Source organism: Diospyros lotus, chromosome 11 (assembly GCF_014633365.1).
Source record: "Diospyros lotus cultivar Yz01 chromosome 11, ASM1463336v1, whole genome shotgun sequence".
NCBI classification, from domain to species: Eukaryota; Viridiplantae; Streptophyta; class Magnoliopsida; order Ericales; family Ebenaceae; genus Diospyros; species Diospyros lotus.
Window position 1 is genome coordinate 20937721 of NC_068348.1, and position 22534 is coordinate 20960254.

The following is a 22534-nucleotide window of genomic DNA, read 5'->3' on the forward strand; positions in this document are numbered from 1 at the left end:
TTATCTTCCAAAAATGATGACACTGCATTATGGCATACGAGGCTAGGTCACACAGGAATGAAATATTTACAAGAATTAGGTAAACAATGCATCCTAGATCCTAAGAGGATTAATGATTTAAATTTTTGTGAGACATGTGCCTTGGGCAAGTCTCACAGGTTGTAGTTTGCACCTGCAACACATAAGTCTAAGGGTGTCCTAGATTATATTCATTCTGATCTTTGGGGATCTCCCCAAATTCCTAGTTCCTTATCAAGTGCCCAATATTTTCTTTCTCTAATAGATGACTATTCTAGGAAGGTATGCAGGGGCGTATCTAGGAATTTAGAGCGCAGGGGTTGGAAATTAAAAAAATTAATGTAATAAATTCATATATAACAAAAGTCATTTTTATTTAATTTGAAGTTGTTCTCGACGAGATTTTGAAACATAAAATTCATCTACAATAGAATCTAGATCTATTTTCTCAGCAAGTTCCCGTTCAATGTTGAGTATCATAAAATCAGAAAGAAAGTCATCCTCCATTTTGCTACGAAGTTCTGTCTTCACATGTTTCATTGCTGAAAATGCTCGCTAAGTAGTCGTAGTAGAAACAGGTAAAGTCAATATAAGACGAATCAACTTAGTCACCATAATATAAGTCTCCGACCTTTCACTCTCAGTCAAAATATGACATAACTCAACAAGTGTAGAAACTTGAAAACAAGGATCACTCTTCATATCTAGCTCGTAATGTTGCAGCTCATATTCCAAAGCACAAATATCTTGTCATGAAAAATCTTCAGGATAGAATTTTTCTACAAGTGTACAAATATCACGACTATTAAATGATTCAAATGAGTTTTTGGGATCTAAAGTTGCACTGAGAGAGAGAAGCTCTACTGATATATCATTAAATCTTGTATTTAACTCCATCAGTACAAAATCTATTGTTTCATTGAAAACATCAAAGTGATAATGATGCTCCACTGTAATCTGATCACGAGAATGAAAAGGATCAACCTTATAGAAGCTATCTAGATCAAGTATGTCAACATCATACTTAGAGCAAAAGCTTTTCACTTTCTGAAAAAATTCTTTCCAGTCATCATCTCTCAATTTTTGAAGAAGTGTTTTTGTTGTAGAAACAAATTTTATAGCAGCCAAGATATCTTGAGATTTCCTTTGAAGTGTTTGACAAAGAACATCAGTGATTCTCATAATATTATGCATTAAATGCAAGCTGAACACAAAATCAAAACTTTTTAATTGTTTGTAAGCACTAATAGTTTCAGCCCGAGATCTTCCCTTCGAAAAATGGACACTAAGATACTCAAACACCTTGCAAGTTGCGTTGTACATGTCTATCAAGCTCTTTGTAGAGTCATAATGAGAACTCCAACGAGTAGATCCAGATTGTTGCAAATTACCCACTTGATTGGCCCCACTTACTGACTCACGTTCTCCAATAGCCAACATACGCTCAACTTCTTTTCTTTGAGCAGCTTGCAACTCAGTAACGCGCTTTGGAGAAGAAGTGATAATATTGATAATATTGTCCAAATGAGAAAAGAATTTCCAAATAACATCAACATCTCTAGCTGCAGAAACTAATGTCAACTGTAATCGATGGGCAAAGCAATGAACATAATATGCATATGGACAATCTCTAAGAAATAATGCCTGAACTCCATTCCAAGCGCCACGCATGTTACTAGCACTATCATACCCTTGCCCTCTCATTTTTTTCACCTGAAGCTCGTGTTGAACAAGAATATTAGATATCTCATTTTTTAGCTTTGCTGATGTGGTATTACTAACGCTTTTGATATAAAAGAAGCGTTCTATCAAAATACCCTGACAATTCACAAACCTCAAGATTATTGCCATTTGCTCTCGATTAGATGCATCTTGCGCTTCATCAACAAGAATACAAAAGCATTCATCCCCAACTTCTTCCCGAATCATCCTTCTTACTCTATTGGCCATAATGTGCAACATCTCTTTTTGAATACTTGGAGCAATGTATTGAGCATTTTGTGGAGCATTCTACAATACAACATTATCAATTTCTGGATTTGATTCTGTCGCAAATTGTACCATCTCAATAAAATTCCCACGATTCAATGAATGATGAAGATTCATGATGACCTCTAAAGGCACAACCTTGAAATGCTAGCCATCGAACACTTCGAAATGAAGTCTTCACACGCAACCGATATCTCTCAACTTTTTCCCTCGTCACGGTATGCATCACCTTGTCAATATGTTGAGATGGTTTTATCAAATCTTTTGCTCTTCTCTCACACATATTATGATTTGATGAACCAACATGAGTAAGAAAAGCACATTTTGATCCATCATTAACTCTCTTCCATTTGTTATATCCAGTAGTGACTAATGCTGAATTGTTGGACAAATTACCACAAATTTGAAAAAGAAAGCAATAGAAACAGTAAGCCTTATCCATTGTAGGCGAATACTCCAACCAAGGAAACTGATTGAACCATTTTTCCTGAAAACGACGAGCTTGTGATTTTCCTTCTATCCTCGGATACTCTACAAGTTTTGGTTGATGAGGCCCAACTTTTAGATATGCTACTCTAATCTCATCACGTAGATTAATAGGATGTTCATATAATTGCTTTCTTTTTCTTGGATCTCGTTCAATGGCTGTGGATGGTTGCAATTCAGGGGTTGAGGACAAAGAATGTTCAATTTCTGGAGATGGAATTGGAGGAATTTACTCAGTAGGAATTGAAGGTTGTGCCTCGGTCAATCCATTAATAGTTGCAGTTTCACTAAATTGATCTATCTTTGAAAAGAACGAATACAAATTCTTACTTTTCTTGGGAGGGGGTTGACCTTTCATTTGTAAATTCTAAAAATCGAAAACAAAAAATAACAATCCATTAATAACACAACAAGTAAAAAACAATTCAAAAATCCAAAAGAATAGCAAAGAGTTTTTTAGATTTAAATTAATTTTAATTTTTTATTATTCGTGTATTCTTTATTTTAATTAAATTTAATTTAACTTTATTAGGGTTTACTTAAGTTCATTAAAAATGAAAAGAGTGTTTGAACAAAAATATATATACATATATAGGGTTCTCTAAAAATATTTTTAAATTATAAGAGTTTTTTGGCAATCCCCACCAAATAAGAAATATAAAATAATTTATCTTAAATAGAATTCATAGAACAAAAAATTTAGTATATTATTAAAAAATTATTAAAATGTGTTGAAAACATGCCTCTGCCACTGCCAAGATGCTCCATTAATGTATCCTAAATAGAATCCATTAATAACATGCTCCATTTAATTAGTTGCTTATTTGTCGGATGCATTAATTAATTTTTTTTTGTATTTAAAGTCATTTACAATTAATGAAAAAAATCGACTCTTTGCATCGCAAATATTTTTGTTCTCTTAATTTCAGTTTTTCATCTTTTACTCCAACAAAATGTAATAATATAAAACAAATCTGTTAAAACAAGATAAAGAATAATCTTAAGAACACATACAAAAAATTGAACTAACATGAATTAATTAATGTTGAATTCAAGGCTTACTCTCTGGCATTCTAGCACTACTAAGAATATGAATAAATGTGATTAAATATTGAAATGTAATAATATGAATAAATATTCCTTATCTGGAGAAATAGAACTTTCCTTGTGCACCAGCAAGCTTGATGGATTCAATTGTGCGGAGACGGTCGGAAGGCAGAAACAGTAAGGATTTCACAGTCACCGCCACGACACCGCCAATCCGACAACCTCCTTCGCTGGAGAAGGAAAGCACCTCTATTTGGAGAAGGCAAAATTAGCTCACAAGAGAGAGAAATAGGGGGTTGGGGGAAGAGAGTGAGACATTTCAGATACAACACCGTATTTTCTCTTATTCATCATCACTTCTTCTTCTTGGTTAAATTGTTAAAGAAACATTTCAGGCAGTAGTGTGTGAAAGGAACGAACTAGCAATAATCTGGAAAGCTCTGGTGGTGGCGGCCACATCGAATCGAAGAGACAATTGAGGGAGATAGGTTGCATGGACTATACATATATATATATATAATAATTCTTAGTTGGGGGGCAAAACAATGTTTAGTTGGGAGGCTGGGCTATTGCAGGAAGGGGGGGTTGGGCTGTTGGGTTATTATATATATATATATAGTAAAATTACTGTCTAATTGGGGCTGGCATTAGCTAAAGCCCATGCTAGCCCCCGTACATCCACCCCTGAAGGTATGGGTTTATTTCCTTAAGCACAAAAATGAAGCTTTTGCAAAATTTAAGGAATGAAAGACCTATGTAGAACTTCAAATAGGCAAGAAAATAAAGACCCTAAGAACAGATAATGGCCTAAAATTCTGTAATCATGAATTCACAAATTTTTGCAAACAAGTAGACATTGCAAGGCATAGAACTTGTAGTGAAACACCTCAGCAAAATAGTGTTGCTGAGAGGATGAATAAGACAATTTTAAATAAAGTTAGATGTCAATTAAGAGACTCTGACTTGCCTAAGAAGTTTTAGGCTGAAGCAATGTCAACTGCTTGCTATCAAATATACAAATCCCCTTCCTCTACCATAAACTTTAAGACTCCAAAACAGTTATGGAGTGGCAAATTACCTTCATTAGACCACCTTAGTCCATTTGGATGTATTGCATATGTCCATAAGAAAGAAGGAAAGTTAGACCCTAGAGCCAAAAAAGTTGTATTCTTAGGATACCCTCAAGGGGTAAAAGGATATAAGCTTTGCCTGATTGATGAAAAGAAGACAGTTATCATCCGAGATGTAGTATTCAAAGAATTAGAATACAATATGCCAAATAATGTGAAAAATTCCAAGGCAGGCCAAATTGAAACTTTTCAGTTTGAGAAGGAAAGGAACAGTCCGAATGATATGATAGTAAAGCTTAATTTAGAAAGTCCTCAACTTTCTAATTCTCTAGAAAATGTTGAATTTGAAATAGAGATTGAGGAGAATGAGGGTTTAGCTGAAGCTATTCCTAATTTGGATGATTATATCCTATCTAGGGATAGAGTGATGAGAGAAATAAAACCACTTGCAAGGTATGCCCATGCAGATGTTATTGCCTATACTCTTAACATTGGAGATTCAATTGAGCATAATGAACCTGTTAATTATCAAGAAGCTTTCTCTAGCAAGTATAGAACTAACTAGTTAAAGGCAATGAAGAGATGGAATCTCTTGAAAAAAATAATACATGGATACTTGTAAATAAACCTAAAGACCAAAATGTTATAGGCTACAAGTGGATATATAAAAGGAAACCAGGTATTCCAAGTGTAGAACCAGCCAGATTTAAGGCAATGGTAGTAGCTAAGGGATTTTCCCAAAGAAAGGGTATAGACTACCATGAAGTGTTCTCACCTGTAGTAAAACATACCTCAATAAGATTAGTCTTGGCCCTAGTAGCTTTACATGATTTAGAGATTGAACAATTAGATGTTAAGACTGCCTTTCTACATGGAAACCTAGAAGAAATGATATATATGGACCAACCTATAGGTTTCATAGAAAAAGGAAAAGAGAACAAAGTTTGTTTGTTGCAAAGGTCCTTCTATGGTCTTATGCAATCTCCTAGACAAATGGTATATGAGGTTTGATGAGTTTATGCTCAAGGAAAATTACATAAGACCATATATGCTCAAAGATGTAATTTTAACCATTGTGTTTACTTTAAACAACTTAAAGGGAAGTTGTTTATATATCTCCTTATATATGTAGATGATATGCTTATAGCATGTAAGGAAAAGAGAAATGTCATTATGCCGTTATGCCATTATGTGGTAGCCTTACATAAGAAACATCGATTGGGGAAATGCCAATACAAATTAAGATAATTCACAATAAGTAAACCTCTTCTTGAGGGCCAACCAGATAATAAAGGCATGCATGAGGATTCCTGAGCTACACCACACAAGCATGCTCCATGGAACCTTCTCATGCAGAGAATATAATATAGTGAACATTGATTTGATTGTGAAAATCTTGTCTTTTATAGGCATCCATTGAAGAAGGTTTGGATGATCCACTAAGGAGGAGCTAGCATGGACTCTCATAAAGCTATTTGTTCCTTTCTGACCAAAGGGAGCTGTCGGAGAAGGGATCGCAAGGGTAGGAAGCGAGCTTCAGCGACTGGTCCATCCGAGGGGCGTTTGGCACCTGCAAGCACTCCAACGCTCAAGTGAGTGAGAGAGTAGAGAAAAAACAATGTATCCATATATCAGAAAGCAGAACATACCTTGACTATGAAAAAAATTGGTTAATATAGGAGGAGGAGATGTCCTCCTGCATGTATGCGTTATGCGTTTGCAAGTAATAGGACTGAGTATTCGGCGCTGATGGAGGTTCCCAGGTGGCGGCGGTCCACTGTTAGAGGAGGAGAGTTTACTAAAGACTAGTGCCACTCCCTATTCACGATGATCTTTAAAACATGGGCCTTAATAGATAAGCCTAATCTTCACGACAACTAGCCAGAAAACCTATCCACAATAACCCCAATTGGGTGCCATAAATAATACTAGAGGAAAACTCGTTAGCCATTACCAATTCTCCATCTAAAGTGCCGCTTGACCATGTTGGGATTACATAGATCTTATCATATGCGTAGTGGAATTAAAATTTATTTTACAGGTATCCCGTTTTTCAGAAATTATGGTTTAACAAATAAGAAACAAAAAAAAATGAAAGGTTACCTTTTTAATGAAATCCAATTTCACCATTAGATTTCTCTCCGTTTAATCTTCTAAGTGTAGGATGCCGAGTCGGTCCACCCAAAACCACTTATATTCAAGAATATCAAAGAGAGAGATAAGTGAAAGAAATTTTTCACAAAAATTTCCAACTTACCTTTTGGATTCAAGAACACTTCTCCAAAACTCTCTCAACATTCAAGTGAATCAAGAAGACTCAAGTGTAGTGAATGAAGAGATTGAGAGCTTTTACATATACATTAAATGGGTTGGGCTTCTCAAGCCCATTTCATTTAATGTAATTGGGCCAAGCCCAATCCAATAGTATTAAATTAAATCCAATAGTGTCATTGGGCCAAGCCTAATGTGCTAGCAAAAGGCTCAACCCAATTAATGATCAAATAATTATATTCATAATATAATTATTTAATTATTCTTATTTATCCAATAAATAATGTACTATTATTAGTAATTATAAAATTACTAATTTATCTATTTTTCTCTTTGAAAATGATTTCTTTTGGGTGGGACTTTCTGGGTTCACAAATAAATTGGCAACGAGAATAATCAACGATTAATTCTCGTAAATCATGAGTGACATATAACAATATGTCATGATTACCCAATTTATTGTGAAGCGGGTATTGTGAACCTTTTACTACGTTACCATGCAATACGGTCCTTCTATCATCCTATATCCCGACAAGATATGAGATCATTGTCAGTAGGTCGAATCTCTTAATCTCGTGATATGACCAAATCCAAAATCAATCTTGACTAATTATCACACAACCCTTATGTAATAAATTCCATTATCATATTACCTTGGCCAAGTATTTATCGTCAAGTGATTACTAGATCGCATAGGATATCTTCCTCATAAATCTCGAGATGATAGATTCCATATCTGTTGCACACATACCTCATGTATCAATAAATCAGGCACATAGATACGTATGATTATCCTTAATTAGAACAACCATATAATATCGTTGATATCCTAATCCACCGATACATAGATATCCATGTCATCTCTGGTTTAAAGACTAGTTGCACAATCGCAGCTAACATTAAATCATTGATCCGTGAGAAATAACCCATGTGATTTAATGTTAACAGTCCCATTCAGTGAACTTATTCTTGTAACGAGCACCCACTCATCTTCCTTTTATATCTCATACAGAATGACACGAGACACACCAACCTTATCTTTCAGTATCTCATACTGAATAAGGAAGAAGATGATGTGCTGGCCTTTACGAGTTGCTATTATTCAGATTAGGAATTCTATGGCCAGGAACATATTTATAGTATAACGAACTGTAGATTATCCGTAACTCGTATTCTTAATGCTTAAGAATGGTATCCACTCCTTATTATACTAATGGATGTATGTTTTATAATTTAAACTATATTGCAATTTAAATAAAACATAAACTTGCCATTTAAATAATATTTAAAGAATTACAAGATTGAGTCTCTTTGTGTCACTAGAATTGGTCTTTATGGCTCATATCTAACAATCTCCCACTAGAACTAAGACCATTCTATGTGGTATCTCATACCCCACCTGTCTAGATGGAAATCTAGTTGCTTTTGGTTCATGGCCTTAGTTAGTGGATCTGCTGCGTTCTCTGATGTATCTATTCTCTGCACATTAACATCTCCTCTACCAACGATCTCTCTAATGAGATGGAAGCATCTTTCAATATGTTTGAACTTTTGGTGAGACCTTGGTTCCTTAGCTTGCGCTATGGCTCCATTGTTGTCGCAAAACAAGGGCACAACAGACTTTATAGAAGGAACGACTCCAAGTTCTGTCACAAACTTCTTGACCCAGACTGCTTCCTTTGCAGCATTCGATGCTGCAATATACTCGGCTTCCGTAGTAGAATCGACAGTCGTATCCTGTTTGGAACTCTTCCAACTGAATACTCCTCCGTTACAGGTAAATACATATCCAGAGATAGACTTTCTATTATCAACATCTGATTAAAAATCAGAATCTGTGTAACATTTCACATTAAGTTCTCCTTCACCATAAGTGAAGATCAAATCCTTAATTCTTTTCAAATACTTAAGGATATTCTTAACGACAATCCAGTGTTGCTCACCTGGATTAGACTGATATCTGCTTGTAACACTTACAGCATAAGCAATATTAGGCCTAGTACATAGCATCACATACATTAGGCTTCCTATTGCTGAAGCATAAGGAATCCTAAACATGTGTTCTCTCTTTTCTTGTGTCTTAGGGCACATATCATGAGAGAGGTGGATTCCATGTCTAAAGGGCAGCATTCCTCTTTTGGAATTCAATATGTTGAACATCTTCAACGCTCTTTCTATGTACTTACTTTGAGAGAGTCCTATCAATCTCTTGGTTCTATCTCTATAGATCCGTATGCCGAGAATATAGGTTGCTTCTCCCAAATCTTTCATGGAGAACTTACTTGACAACCATACCTTTATTGCTAACAACAATCCTATATCATTCCCAATGAGTAATATATCATCAACATATAAGACCAAAAATGCCATTGCACTCCCACTAACCTTTTTATAAACACATGGTTCATCAATGTTTTTGATGAAATCAAACGATTTGACTTCATCATCAAAACGGATGTTCCAACTTCTGGATGCTTGGTTAAGACCATAAATGGATGTCTTAAGCTTACATACCTTCCCTGCATTATCTTTGGGTGTGAAGCCTTCAGGTTGCTCCATATAGATATCTTGATTTATATAACCATTCAAGAAGGCTGTCTTCACATTCATTTACCAAATCTCATAGTCATAATGAGCAGCAATGGCTAGTAAAATTCTAATGGATTTAAGCATGATGACTGGAGAAAAAGTTTCCTCATAGTCAATACCTTGCCTTTGACGATAACATTTTGCCATAAGTCTTGCTTTATAGGTCTCTACCTTTCCAGCTAAACCTATCTTCTTCTTGAAGACCCATTTACATCCAATAGGTACTATACCTTCTGGTGGATCTACAAGAGTCCAAACCTGGTTCTCATACATGGAATCCATTTCAGATTTTATAGCTTCTAGCCATTTATTCGAGTCGATATCTGATATCGCCTCTTGGTAAATGGTAGGATCATCTGAGTGATCATTGTCTCCTACAAGAAACAACTCTTGTTCATTTAGGAAATCATATCTCTTAGGTTGATGAGGTATCCTTTCACTTCTTCTAATGGGAGGTGCAACACTCGGCCATGGCTCCTCAATTGGTACTTGGATGTCTCGTGGCATAGCTTCAGGCTCGGCGAACCCTTCGCCAAGTTCTATTTTCCTTTCATTGCCTCTTTCTTGAATAAACTTTTTTTTCAAGAAAAATGGCATTTCTACTAACAACTATTTGTTGCAGTTCAGGAATGTAGAACTCATATCCTAAGGAATCCTTAGGATAACCTATGAAACTACCCTTTAAAGACCGTGTCTTAAGTTTTTTTGATTTAAGCTTTTTCACAAAAGCTGTACATCCCCAAATCTTAACATGTTTAAGACTAGGTTTCCTATCAAACTATATCTCATCTAGTGTTATAGGAACTGACTTGGAAGGAACCCTATTTAGGATATATATTGCAGTAAGAAGGGCGTGTCCCCATAGATACAAAGGTAAGTCTGTACAACTTAACATACTTCGGACCATATCTAATAAAGTCTGATTCCTTCTCTCTGAAACTCCATTCAGTTGAGGCGTTCCTGGTGGGGTTCGTTGTGAAATAATACCTAAGACCTTAAGAAAATCTTCAAACTCGTTACTAAGATACTCGCCTCCACGATCTGGTCGTAAGGCCTTTATCTTTTTACCAGTTTGATTTTCTTCTTCAGCTTTGAAATCTTTGAACATTTCAAAAGATTCAGATTTATATCTCATGAGATAAACATATCCATATCTAGACATATCATCTGTAAAAGTTATGAAGTATTGATAACCTCCTCGGGCTATTACATTAATAGGCCCACATACATCCAAATGTATAAGTCCTAACAATTCTGTGACCCTTATACCTTGCCTAGTAAAAGGCAATCTAGTCATCTTACTAAGGATACATGATTCACAGGTTAGATATGGTTCAGAACCTAATGGGCCTAGAAGCCCATCATTTTCCAACTTCGTGATTTTGTTATCCCCTATATGACCCAATCTATTATGCAACAGAATTTTAGAATTTAGGTTATCACGTGGTCTCTTATTATTATTTGACACATGCAGATGTTTACCATTATCAACAGTCACATTCAAAATGTAAAGACCATTGACAAAATTACCAGTATCAATCAATTTATTTCTAAAATAAATTTCACAAACATTATTCTTAAAATAAAATTCATAATTTTCTTTCACCAATACAGGAATAGAAATAATGTTCTTAAAAGCTCCAGGTACACATACACAATCGTTCAAAACTAAATTATGTTTATGCAATAAAAATAAAGAAACAGTGCTAATAGTTGTGGCTGCAACTCTTGCCCCGTTTGCCACTTTTAGCACGATCTCATCATCTGCGAGCCTTCTACTTTGTTCTAGATCTTGTATAGATGCACAAATATGAGTTGTCGCTCCAGAATCTAGAATCCATAAAATAGAAGAATAAGCAATGGAAAAATACTCATGAACTATCATCATACCTGTCGCTTCATTCTTCAAGGAACTAAGGTAATCTTTACAGTTCCTCTTCCAATGCCCATCTTTGCCACAATGGAAATATTTTCCTTTGGCAACAATTTTTCCTTTCTTCTTTTCAATCACTTTAGTTGCTTGGGTGGCATTCTTTTTCCCTTTTCCTTTTCTAGTCTTACTAGAAGAGGACACAGCCATCATAGTGCCTGTTTTCATGTTGCCCTGGGCCGTTATTAGCATATTCATTAGCTCTGCTGGAGTACATTCAATCTTGTTCATATAGAAGTTTGAAATAAAGCTCCCATACGAATCTGGTAAAGACTGAAGAATCACATCTATTTGAAGATATTAATGCATTGGAGCATCTAATTCATTCAGTTTATCCATCCAAGAGATTATTTTGAGAACATGGTCTCCAACTGATCCTCCAGGAGACATCTTTACCCGAAAGATTGCTTTAGATATCTCATATCTAGCACTACAACTTTGCTCACCATACAACTCTTGTAAACGAGCAATAATTGAATACGTATTCGGCATCTTATTATGTTGTCGTTGTAACTCTTGACTCATAGTAAGCAAAATGCAACTCTTAGCGACAAGATCATCATCTTGCCACTTATTGAGTGTATCTTATTCCTCCTGAGTAATGTATTCAGCGGTTGGCTCAGGGATAGGCACTTCCAAAACATATGTGATTTTTTCCAAGTTTCTAATCAGTTTTAAATTCAGAAGCCAGTCATTAAAATTTGGTCCAGTTAGCTGGTTCACATCAAGAAATTTAGAAAGTGAGTTTAGGAAAGCCATTTGATGTATCTGCAGAAAATAAGTAGATTATTAGATATCTTGTTTTTTCTTAACTATCTGATTTTGGTCTTTAAATCAAACAGTACCTCCCACTAAGTTTTTCAAATTCCTTACTCCCATTAAAGGAAAAAGTGAATTCACATTGGTATGAATTCTATTTGGTATTTGGATTCTTATTAAATTTATTACTCCTCACATAATAGATTCTTGGAATAATAAATTTAATAAGTGGACAACTATTGTCCAGTACATCTTATGTACGACCCAAATATTTTACTTTGGCTCCTAGTCCAATGTACCTCACATAATAGTTAAATCATATCATCACACTGACAAGTCTGCATAGTTGAATACCGATTGCCTCACATAATAGTTTCTTGGGTCTCGATATTTGTGCATCCCCATCTCATCAAATGTTTTTAAATAGAAATTAAAACATTTTAATCAATGTGCAACCCCTATGTATCTATAGCCGATCAACACACAAATGAAAATGCCCCAATTTATATCGTGATAGAGAGCCCAAATTAGATTGTCTTAACTCTTAAGGTTTAACCGGTTACAATTTAATTTTACAAATATGAGAGATTTTTATTTTTAATTAATTGGTCTCACTTTTCACATGCAACGTTTTAACATACATCAACAATGTAAATAAACATTGCATAAAAGTAGTTGATATGGTCATGGACTCAATCATGCATTCTAGGCACAATTCTAGCCATTGGAATTGTGCGGTGCATTCGTGGGTGTATAAATAAGGAAACACCTATAACTATTACAAGCATAACCCTTTCACATAGGGTCTTCATTTCCTTGATTATTTTGCCATCAACGCCTTCACTCCAAACCGTGCCTCGATTGGTGTGAATCCCTTGCTCTTACAATTTATTATAAACTACTTTTACAGTAAAATTAAAAGCAATAAATAATTATTTTACAACTGTCATGAAAAAGACAATTATCCCCGGCACGCAGACCGTTAAATAAAATAATCCATACATCCACATCACACATATATCACCCACGTAATGTCCTAAGTCCATGACCAATACCGATATGCAACAAGGCATCCACAACATGCTATTAACAATTAAAAGCATATTACAAACAATCATATAATTATTGGACATGGGTATAACAAATTATACCTTTGGAGTTTTAAAAAAAATTAAATAAATAAATAAATAAAATAATAATAGAAATTTTAAAATTGAGTAAATAAAATAAAATAATAACAATTTTAAAATTATTTATTTTATTCATTTATTTATTTTTATTTTTTTTATATGTCTGCCGTGGCAAACAAAAAGGGGAGGGAGGAACAGCCCTCGCAATGCGCAGGCTAAGCCTGGTGCACGGGCCCCAGCCCGTGCTTTCCGTGCAATGTGGGCACGTGGGGCCCGCTCGCGCTGTGCGTGCCCAGCGCACGCTATGCTCACTGGCAGCCCCCGGGGCACACCCGACACTGCCCAGCCATCCCGGAACAGATTCCGGTGCTTCCAGCTACGCCAGATCTGATTCCAACACTGTCGAGTGGTGCCAAATCAGTTCTATGGCGATGCCAGCATGCAACCCATGCTTAGATCTCATTCAAAATTCTTTTATTTTTCAAAAACACAAATTTTATGTCTAACAATCATATGAATAAAACCATAAAGTTGAAAAACGATGGCTCTGATACCACTGTTGGGATTACATAGATCTTATCGTGTGCGCAGCGGAATTAAAATTTATTTTACAAGTATCCCATTTTTCAGAAATTATGGTTTAACAAATAAGAAACAAAAAAAATGAAAGGTTACCTCTTTGATGAAATTCGATTTCACCGTTAGATTTTTCGCCGTTTAATCCTCCAAGTGTAGGATGCCGAGTCTGTCCACTCAAAACCACTTCTATTCAAGAATATCAAAGAGAGAGATAAGTGAAAGAAATGTTTCACAAAAATTTACAACTTACCTTTTGGATTCAAGAACACTTCTCCAAAACTCTCTCAATATTCAAATGAATCGAGAAGACTCAAGTGTAGTGAATGAAGAGATTGGGAGCTTTTATATATACATTAAATGGGTTGGACTTCTCAAGCCCATTCCATTTAATGTAATTAGGCCAAGCCCAATCCAATAGTGTTAAATTAAATCCAATAGTGTCATTGGGCCAAGCCTAATGTGCTAGCAAAAGGCCCAACCCAATTAATGATTAAATAATTATATTCATAATATAATTATTTAATTATTCTTATTTATCCAAAAATAATGCACTATTATTAGTAATTATAAAATTACTAATTTATCTATTTTTCTCTTTGAAAATGATTTCTTTTGGGTGGGACTTTCTGGGTTCACAAATAAATTGGCAACGAGAATTAATTGTTAATTATTCTCGTAAATCAACGATTAATTCTCATAAATCATAAGTGACATCTAACAATATGTCATGATTACCCAATTTATTGTGAAGCGGGTATTGTGAACCTTTTACTACGTTACCATGCAATACGATCCTTCTATCATCCTATATCCCGACAAGATATGAGATCATAGTCAGTAGGTCTAATCTCTTAATCTCGTGATATGACCAAATCCAAAATCAATCTTGACTAATTATCACACAACCCTTATGGAATAAATTCCATCATCATGTTACCTTGGCCAAGGATTTATCGTCAAGTGATTACTAGATCACATAGGATATCTTCCTCATAAATCTCGAGGTGATAGATTCCATGTCTGATGCACACATACCTCATGTATCACTGAATTAGGCACATAGATACGTATGATTATCTTTGATTAGAACAACCACATAATATTACTGATATCATAATCCACCAATACATAGATATCCATGTCATCTCAGGTCTAAGGACTAGTTGCACAATTGCAGCTAATATTAAATGATTGACCCGTGAGAAATAACACATGTGATTTAATGTTAACAGTTCCGTTCAGTGAACTCGTTCTTATAACGAGCACCCACTCATCTTCCTTTTATATCTCATACAGAATAGCACGAGACTCACTAACCTTATCTTTCAGTATCTCATACTGAATAAGGAAGAAGACGATATGCTGGTCTTTACGAGTTGCTATTATCCAGATTAGGAATTCTATGGGCAGGAACATGTTTATAGTATAATGAACTGTGGATTATCCGTAACTCGTATTCTTAACGCTTAAGAATGGTATCCACTCTTTATTATACTAATGGATGTATGTTTTATAATTTAAACCATATTGCAATTTAAATAAAACATAAACTTGCCATTTAAATAATATTTAAAGAATTACAAGATCGAGTCCCTTTGTGTCACTAGAATTGGTCTTTAGGGCTCATATCTAACATACCACACCACGAAGAAGAATAAGCTTTCTCCAACACGAGGGACACTATTATGGAAGGTGGAGAAACTAGAAACACCTCACTTTCAGATGTTAAGAATGCACATACTTGATTTAGAGAGATTCTTGGGAATTCTACAATAATCCCTAGATAGGCTTGGCCACTAAGGCTTGATTCCATACAAACATGAGCTTAATACCCAACCACCTTACTCCTTAGGGCAGCATACATGGATCCTTCTAGGCAACCTTAGCTTTATACTGAGTTAAGATCAAATCTACTCCAAAGAGAGGCACGAATAATTTGCTTTAGCTCCTAAGTAACCTGTTTAGGTAAAATAAATAGAGAAGCACAATAAATGTGAATAATAGAGAGGATTGAGCTTACAAGTTGAAGACGCTAGATAACAGCTTGCTTCTTTAGGCACATACCTGCCTTTGAACTCTATCAATAATCGATTGATAATCACCATAAAAGAGCTAGTAATGATTGAAGGGATTCCCAAATAATAGATAAGGTAGGGGCTCTTCGGAACACAGACACCTAGGTCCACATTAGGGAAAAAGACAAAACAGTCACTTTTGGTCGAATTAACCTTTAGTCCCAAAAGAGACAAGAATTATCCATGTAAGATTTCAAAGTTTCCATTGAGACCCTCGTTAGTGATGTGCCCTAATGCTAGATTTACATTACGTCTAATGTAAATTGTAAAATACATTTGATGTATCTTTGTGTATATTTAACAAAAGCCAAGTTTATCATCTTTCATTAAACTTTCCAATTTGTTGTATGAATAAGTCTCTTGAATTTTTTATTTGAGAATCTTATTCTTAAAGTGTTAAGAATATGTGATGATATTCTCTGGTAGTAGGATTTCTTAAATATTCTTAATCCTTAGATTAATCAGATAGAGACTTTAGTTAGTTAATTATGGACTGACATGATATTTACTATCTTGATTAGTATGAGATACTAATAGTTAAGGGTGGTGAGTCACATGTCATATGACATGGAGATGTCTCTAGTAAACTTGTGGCTGGTTATTGGAGAACAACACACTGAATGTGGCACTGATGATTAATCACATGGCTTGTGGATAATGATCTTGTCATCAAATTGCAATTGTGCAACTGATTCTCAGACTTGAACTGACACAGTTGTCTTGTATATTGGTGTGCGAGATGTGCTAATGTGTCGAATCATCCAATTGCGAGGTGGGGACATTGATCTATGTGGTTCCGTATTACTGGTGCCTGGAGGCAGGTACTTAGGGATAGGATCTGTCACCCTCATTTCGATGAGACGAACGTCTATGTGATCTACTGTTAGTGTGATGGAAAAGTCTTGGCCAAGACAATATGATTAATAAGGAAAGTGTTTCTTAAAATGTCATCTAGTCACAAGATATGACACATAATTACTGAATTTGTGAGTTTATCGTATCATGACTCTCGCTCAATCGGGACATTGAGTGACGGAAGAATTGTATTACAAAGTAATCATCAACTGTGATAGGCTCACTTGAAATTTGACTTCATTACATTCTATATTATGTTGGACGGCTGCTAGGCGCTTCCTAGAACATTTCAAAACTTTACCAGAATATAGAGAGATTCTCATGACGAGTCGAGGTGATTCGGTCAACGTCAAAAAGGGTTTTGGTGTTATCTAATTGCTAGTAGGCAGTGAACCTAAAAAGTCACACACCATGTAGTGTGGCATCTGGTATCGACACTAGTCTCGGACATCATTATTAGTTAATGATTGTTTTGGATATGCCATTAAGTGTTAATGACTTGATTTGTTAAATATTAATAAATCAATTAGCGATTTCTTTAGAAACAGCTATTGGTGTCGACTACTTTTGTACAATCAGTCAACTACCTCTAGGAGGCTGACAGGCTTAGGGATCCGATTGATGATTTTTTCATCTATTGGAAATCGGTCGACTGTTTCTAAGGAACTGTTCAACCGTTTTTACCGTCTGAGCTCAAGATGGCGGATTCCACATGTCAGCTAAATGAAGGGCTAGAGTGGCAAGAAATTGGAGGCTATTAATTTGGCTTCCTTGAGGTAGAGACAGGAGGAATTTACAAAAAGTTTCTTGGCTGCTTCCTCTATTATTCTTCTACTTTTGTTTCTATCAAAATTTATTACGCAACGTAATAGTTATGTTAGGCTATTATGAAAGTTCGGGGAGATAAATGGGTGCTGATGAATTAAAGTCCTCAAGCTAATATGGGATGAGGACCGTGACTTGATACCAAGTAGCTTACTAGGTGTGGACGGACTAGGCCCTTTATGTTGTGAGAAGGATTCGATCTTAGTATAGAAATGGTTTCTACACCCACTTGACATCGGGCTACAGGTATGTGATTTACTGTATTTCATATGATAACATATTGTGTTGCTTAAATACCCAAGTTGTATATTGTGTGTACATTAATAACTTCCGTTGTGCATGTCTGATATGCAAAAATTTTTAAATTTACTTACACCACCATACGAGTATTCCAATAGCCCTATCACCATGAGAAGAGAGCAGAATGTCATTGATAAACATAAGCATGATAGTCCTGGTCATTTCATAGTGCCATTGAAACTAAAACTTGTCAACTTGGGAATGATAGTTCACTATCCCTTGATGCACTTGTATGACTAAAACAAAGGGATATGGAGATAAAGGGTCCCTATGATAAAGACCTCAACCTTCCGTAATGAACCCATGTAGCTCCCAATTAATCTTCATCGAGTACTTGGGAGAGGTAACACAAGAATGAATCCGTATGCTAAATTGGGGAAGGAAATTCCTATAATAGATGACCAATAGCAAGAATTCATTCGCAAGAATAACCTTGAGAACGTATCTAGGCGAGCCTTGATTAAGATGATATTGATGAAGAATCTCTTGAGCCAAGAGGATATTATCCCCAATAATATAAACCAGGCACAAGAACAAATCCACATGTTAAATTGGGGTAGGAAATTCCTATAACAGAAGACCAACAGTAAGAAAACCCAATCCACTAAATCATACGCCTTCACAAGAATAACCTTGAGAGCATATGTGGGCAGGCCTTGATTAAGATGATACCGATGAAAAAGCTCTTGAGCCAGGAGGATATTATCCCCAATAGAATAACCAAGCACAACGACTATCTAAGAAGCATCCACAAGCCCAAGGATTTTTTTCAATCTATTAGCCAGATCGCCCAAGTTCTCTCGAGTCACTCGAAAACCCAGAAGATCTCACCCCTTGTCGCCTCACAACGATAAGGCCAACCTCTTAAGGTTCTCATTCCTTTTGGGACCCTTCTTGGGGAAAGGGGTTCTCGCTTAGGTCCCTCCATGCATGCCTAACCTCGGGACCACCAGATGTAGTAGGAGAGTCATGCACTCTCCATATTCACGTGTCATGTGCCAAATATGTGTCCCAGTCACAACCGAACTCTATAAATACTCATCACCATCTTAACTTTAGGTAAGCCATTCCAACCGCATAATCTCTCTTTCTCTCTCTATTCTTCTGTGTCACTTACCCAAAGAGTCCACCTACATAGTTCACTCATATTACTCACCCATACACCTCCTCACAATACACTCGCGGATCTCATTCGTGTGATACATCCTAGCATACTACATCTTACTGCATCTTTACTTCTTCATGGCATGTACTGACTTAGGCATCGGAAGGCCCACGGGTAAGAAATCCCCACATGCCTTTTGACTATCTTCTATCTTGCAGATCATTTAAAAGTTTTATCTATGGACCTTACAGGCATCATTTGGAGACTCATCTGAAGCACCCCTGGATTTCTGGTGCTTATTCCCTCATGCTCCTCCTACTGCTCCATCCACCTACTTCCCTAGACAACGGGTTGAGCCCCTTAGCTTCCAATCTCCTCCGGTGGTTTCCTGCCTCTTCTTTCTCACAGGGCCCTATCGACTGTTTACTGAGATTCCTCGACATATAAATTTTAATTGTTGTATTCCTGTAACAACAACGGTGGAGTTGGAATATTATAGGTAAACCTAAACAGCAACACCCTAAAATATAATTTTAGGTTTGACTTCCTTATAACTAACAATGAAGTGTAATACAATGAATATGAAAAATTCTTGTTGAGCTTAGACTAACATGTAAGGTCGATGTAACGCCCCGTTTTCGAGCGCACTATAACTTAGGACAATTCTGGGATAATAATTTTTTTTTCTTAAAAACTATTGTTAAACCATATCATTTCTCATATCCATCCCAAAATTTGCATACATCTATCTCAAAAGAGAATTATCATAAATATCAAATGGGGAAACTAGAATCGAACCTAACATCTTAACATTAATCATAAATCAATTCTTATATCCTCATTAACCATAATTAATGTTATACATCATCATTTCTCAAAACGTTCAGAATTCAAAGTAGTAGAACTTAAATACATGGGCTACATAACATACATTCAACTCATCATACGACTTATTATGCACTTTGCTAAGTGTCATTTCATGCCTCATTCATCCTCGTTTCTGCTACAATCTCCATCTAGAATATTTGAATATTCCAGGGGGAAAACCCAAGTTAGATGATGAATTATTTAAGTAAGGGAACAAAACATTTAATGCTCATATATGTATGCAATGCATATAACATCATAACTCTCTATTTGGGTCGACCGCACCTTAAGATTACCCGTTATTTTTACAATCTACCAGATCGAGGTGTATGGGTGCACCCATGACAAAGTAACAGTGTCAGTACCTAATCCCAAACTCATGCAACATATGACCATGAATCTCATCATGCTCACATGCATATTTTATCATCAATACATGTAAATGCAATTTACATGACATACTCACATCAAGGCATGACAACATGACAAAATCATTTACATAAAATCGAATTTTGGGTCGAACCACTTACAAACCAAGCATTTTCATAAAACTAAATCTAGTTGGAAAGTGCCACTTACCTTACAAAAAGATAATTTTGCCCTTAGCGTAATTTTGCCTCAAAATTCGCGTCGAACTTCCAGTCGTACTCAATTATGAATCTTAACGTACCTTGGGCATCATAATAACTTAAGAAAATCAGATTTCTAATTTTCCTAATTTCTTCCATTTCCTCAAGATTATGAAATAAATACTTTCTCATAAAATTTTTGCTTAATTTCTCTTCACAATAATTTCTAAAACAATATTCCTAAACCCCAGAAATTTCCTCATAATTTTCAGGATCCATGTTCTATTTATTTCTCATTTTTTCTTTGATTTTCAAACATCTATTACCTCAAAAAATCTATAATAAATACCAATCATGAATTTCTCTTCCAATTACATCATCAAAAATTCTAAAATATTATTCTCATATTTTTGAAATTTTTGAAGATAACTCACTTTCCCGCGGAGCGATTCGATATTCTTCTATACTACGACGAAGTCTCGATTTGCGTATCCAACAATGCCTTCTACCACAAAATTTCACACAAACTACTAAACCCATCCTATAAGATTTTTCTAGAAATTTTTGGTATTTTTCTCTATATATTTTTTTCTATTTCTTTATCTTTTTTTCAAATCTCTCTCTCACTCTCAAATCTTTCTTTCTTATAACATTTCTCTTTCTAATTTAAGTCTTCCAACCTTTCAAGTTTTCTCTGTTTATAGAAGGTTGAATTAAACTTAGCATAATTGCAGTGACTTACTATCTTTAATTATTTTATCATATTTCTTAATTATTTTTCACTAAATCTCACCCATAATCTTTAATTATTTGTTCACACCCTACTTTGTCTCTCATATTTCTCAATTATTTCACCCATTATTTTTAATTATTTGGTCACATTTTTTAATTATTTTTCACTAAATCTCACTCATAATCGTTAATAATTTGTCCACACACTACTTTATCTCCCACTTTTCTCAATTATTTTACCCACTATCTTTAATTATTTTGTCACCTTAATTATTTTTCACTAAATCTTCTTTGGAATAGATTATTCTTTTATTTAGTTTATTAATTTTAAATTCACTTTCTTAGCCTACTAACTCTAAGTTCATTTACTTAGCCTTTCATTTTTTTCAGCTTAGCCCACTAGCTCTAAGCCTATTTACTTAGTATTTCCTTTCTCAACTTAATCCACTAACTCTAAACCTATTTACTTAGCCTTTCCTTTTTCAACTTAGCCCATTAATTCTAAGCCCATTAGTTTTCTCAAATATAATCTCTAATAGATGTAAAAAATATTTTAAACACAAAAAAATTAATTCTTATTATTCTCAAAATACTAGGATATTATAGTGGAGGTAGCAAATTCGAAACCATACAAATGACTCCCTACTCGTGATGAACTAAATCATTGGAAACTTCAAAGCAAAGGACTCAAAGATGAAGAATTAGGTAAAAAAGGTAACCAAACTCATATATGCTTGAAAGAAATTTTTTGTTCTCCAAATATCTCAATCTTAGAATGAAAAGATAGGCGAGTTATCTTGCTTTGCCTTATTATTAAGAAAGAATCTACTCGAAGAAATTTTGATAGAAACTTTTCTACAACCCAACATTGAAGACAAGATTCAATACATTAAAGAATAACCTAGTTGGATAGACCTAATATTCACATACATTCATGAAGGAAAGCTTCCAAACTAGCTAATAAAGGCTAAGAGGATATGATTTAGGGTCGCACACTATGTAATTGAAAGATGGCAACTTTATAGAAGGTTCCATTGTTGTGGGGTGCCTCAAAATTTGCCTAGGTCCTAAGTATTCTCCCGATGGATCCTATTTCCCCTAAAAGTCTCTAGGATGATATCCTTATGTGCCCCCAAAGGGGTCCCCTAGGACGGTTTGGCCTATTTATTTTGCATAATGATAGTAGAGACGACATTATCACGTAACTATGTGTAGGGAGTTGAAAAAGTAAATGGATATTTTTTACAATGTGGAGGGATTGCCCAAATTCAAACAAATCCTTATTAAAATCTAGAATTTATGGGTATGATTGACAAAACAATTAATTACCTTCCTAAG

The 22534-nt window shown here is 35.2% G+C and overlaps 1 protein-coding gene across 1 annotated transcript; it reads right to left on the minus strand.

Moving 5' to 3' along the window:
- Positions 1-768: 768 nt before the first annotated feature.
- LOC127812770 (uncharacterized) lies at positions 769-11631 on the minus strand. Its single transcript, XM_052353297.1, has 4 exons — positions 11361-11631; positions 9701-9844; positions 9396-9475; positions 769-2028 (listed from the first exon to the last, which is right to left on the minus strand). The coding sequence occupies exons 1-4, from the start codon at positions 11629-11631 to the stop codon at positions 769-771; spliced, it is 1755 nt and encodes a 584-aa protein (XP_052209257.1).
- Positions 11632-22534: the final 10903 nt, after the last annotated feature.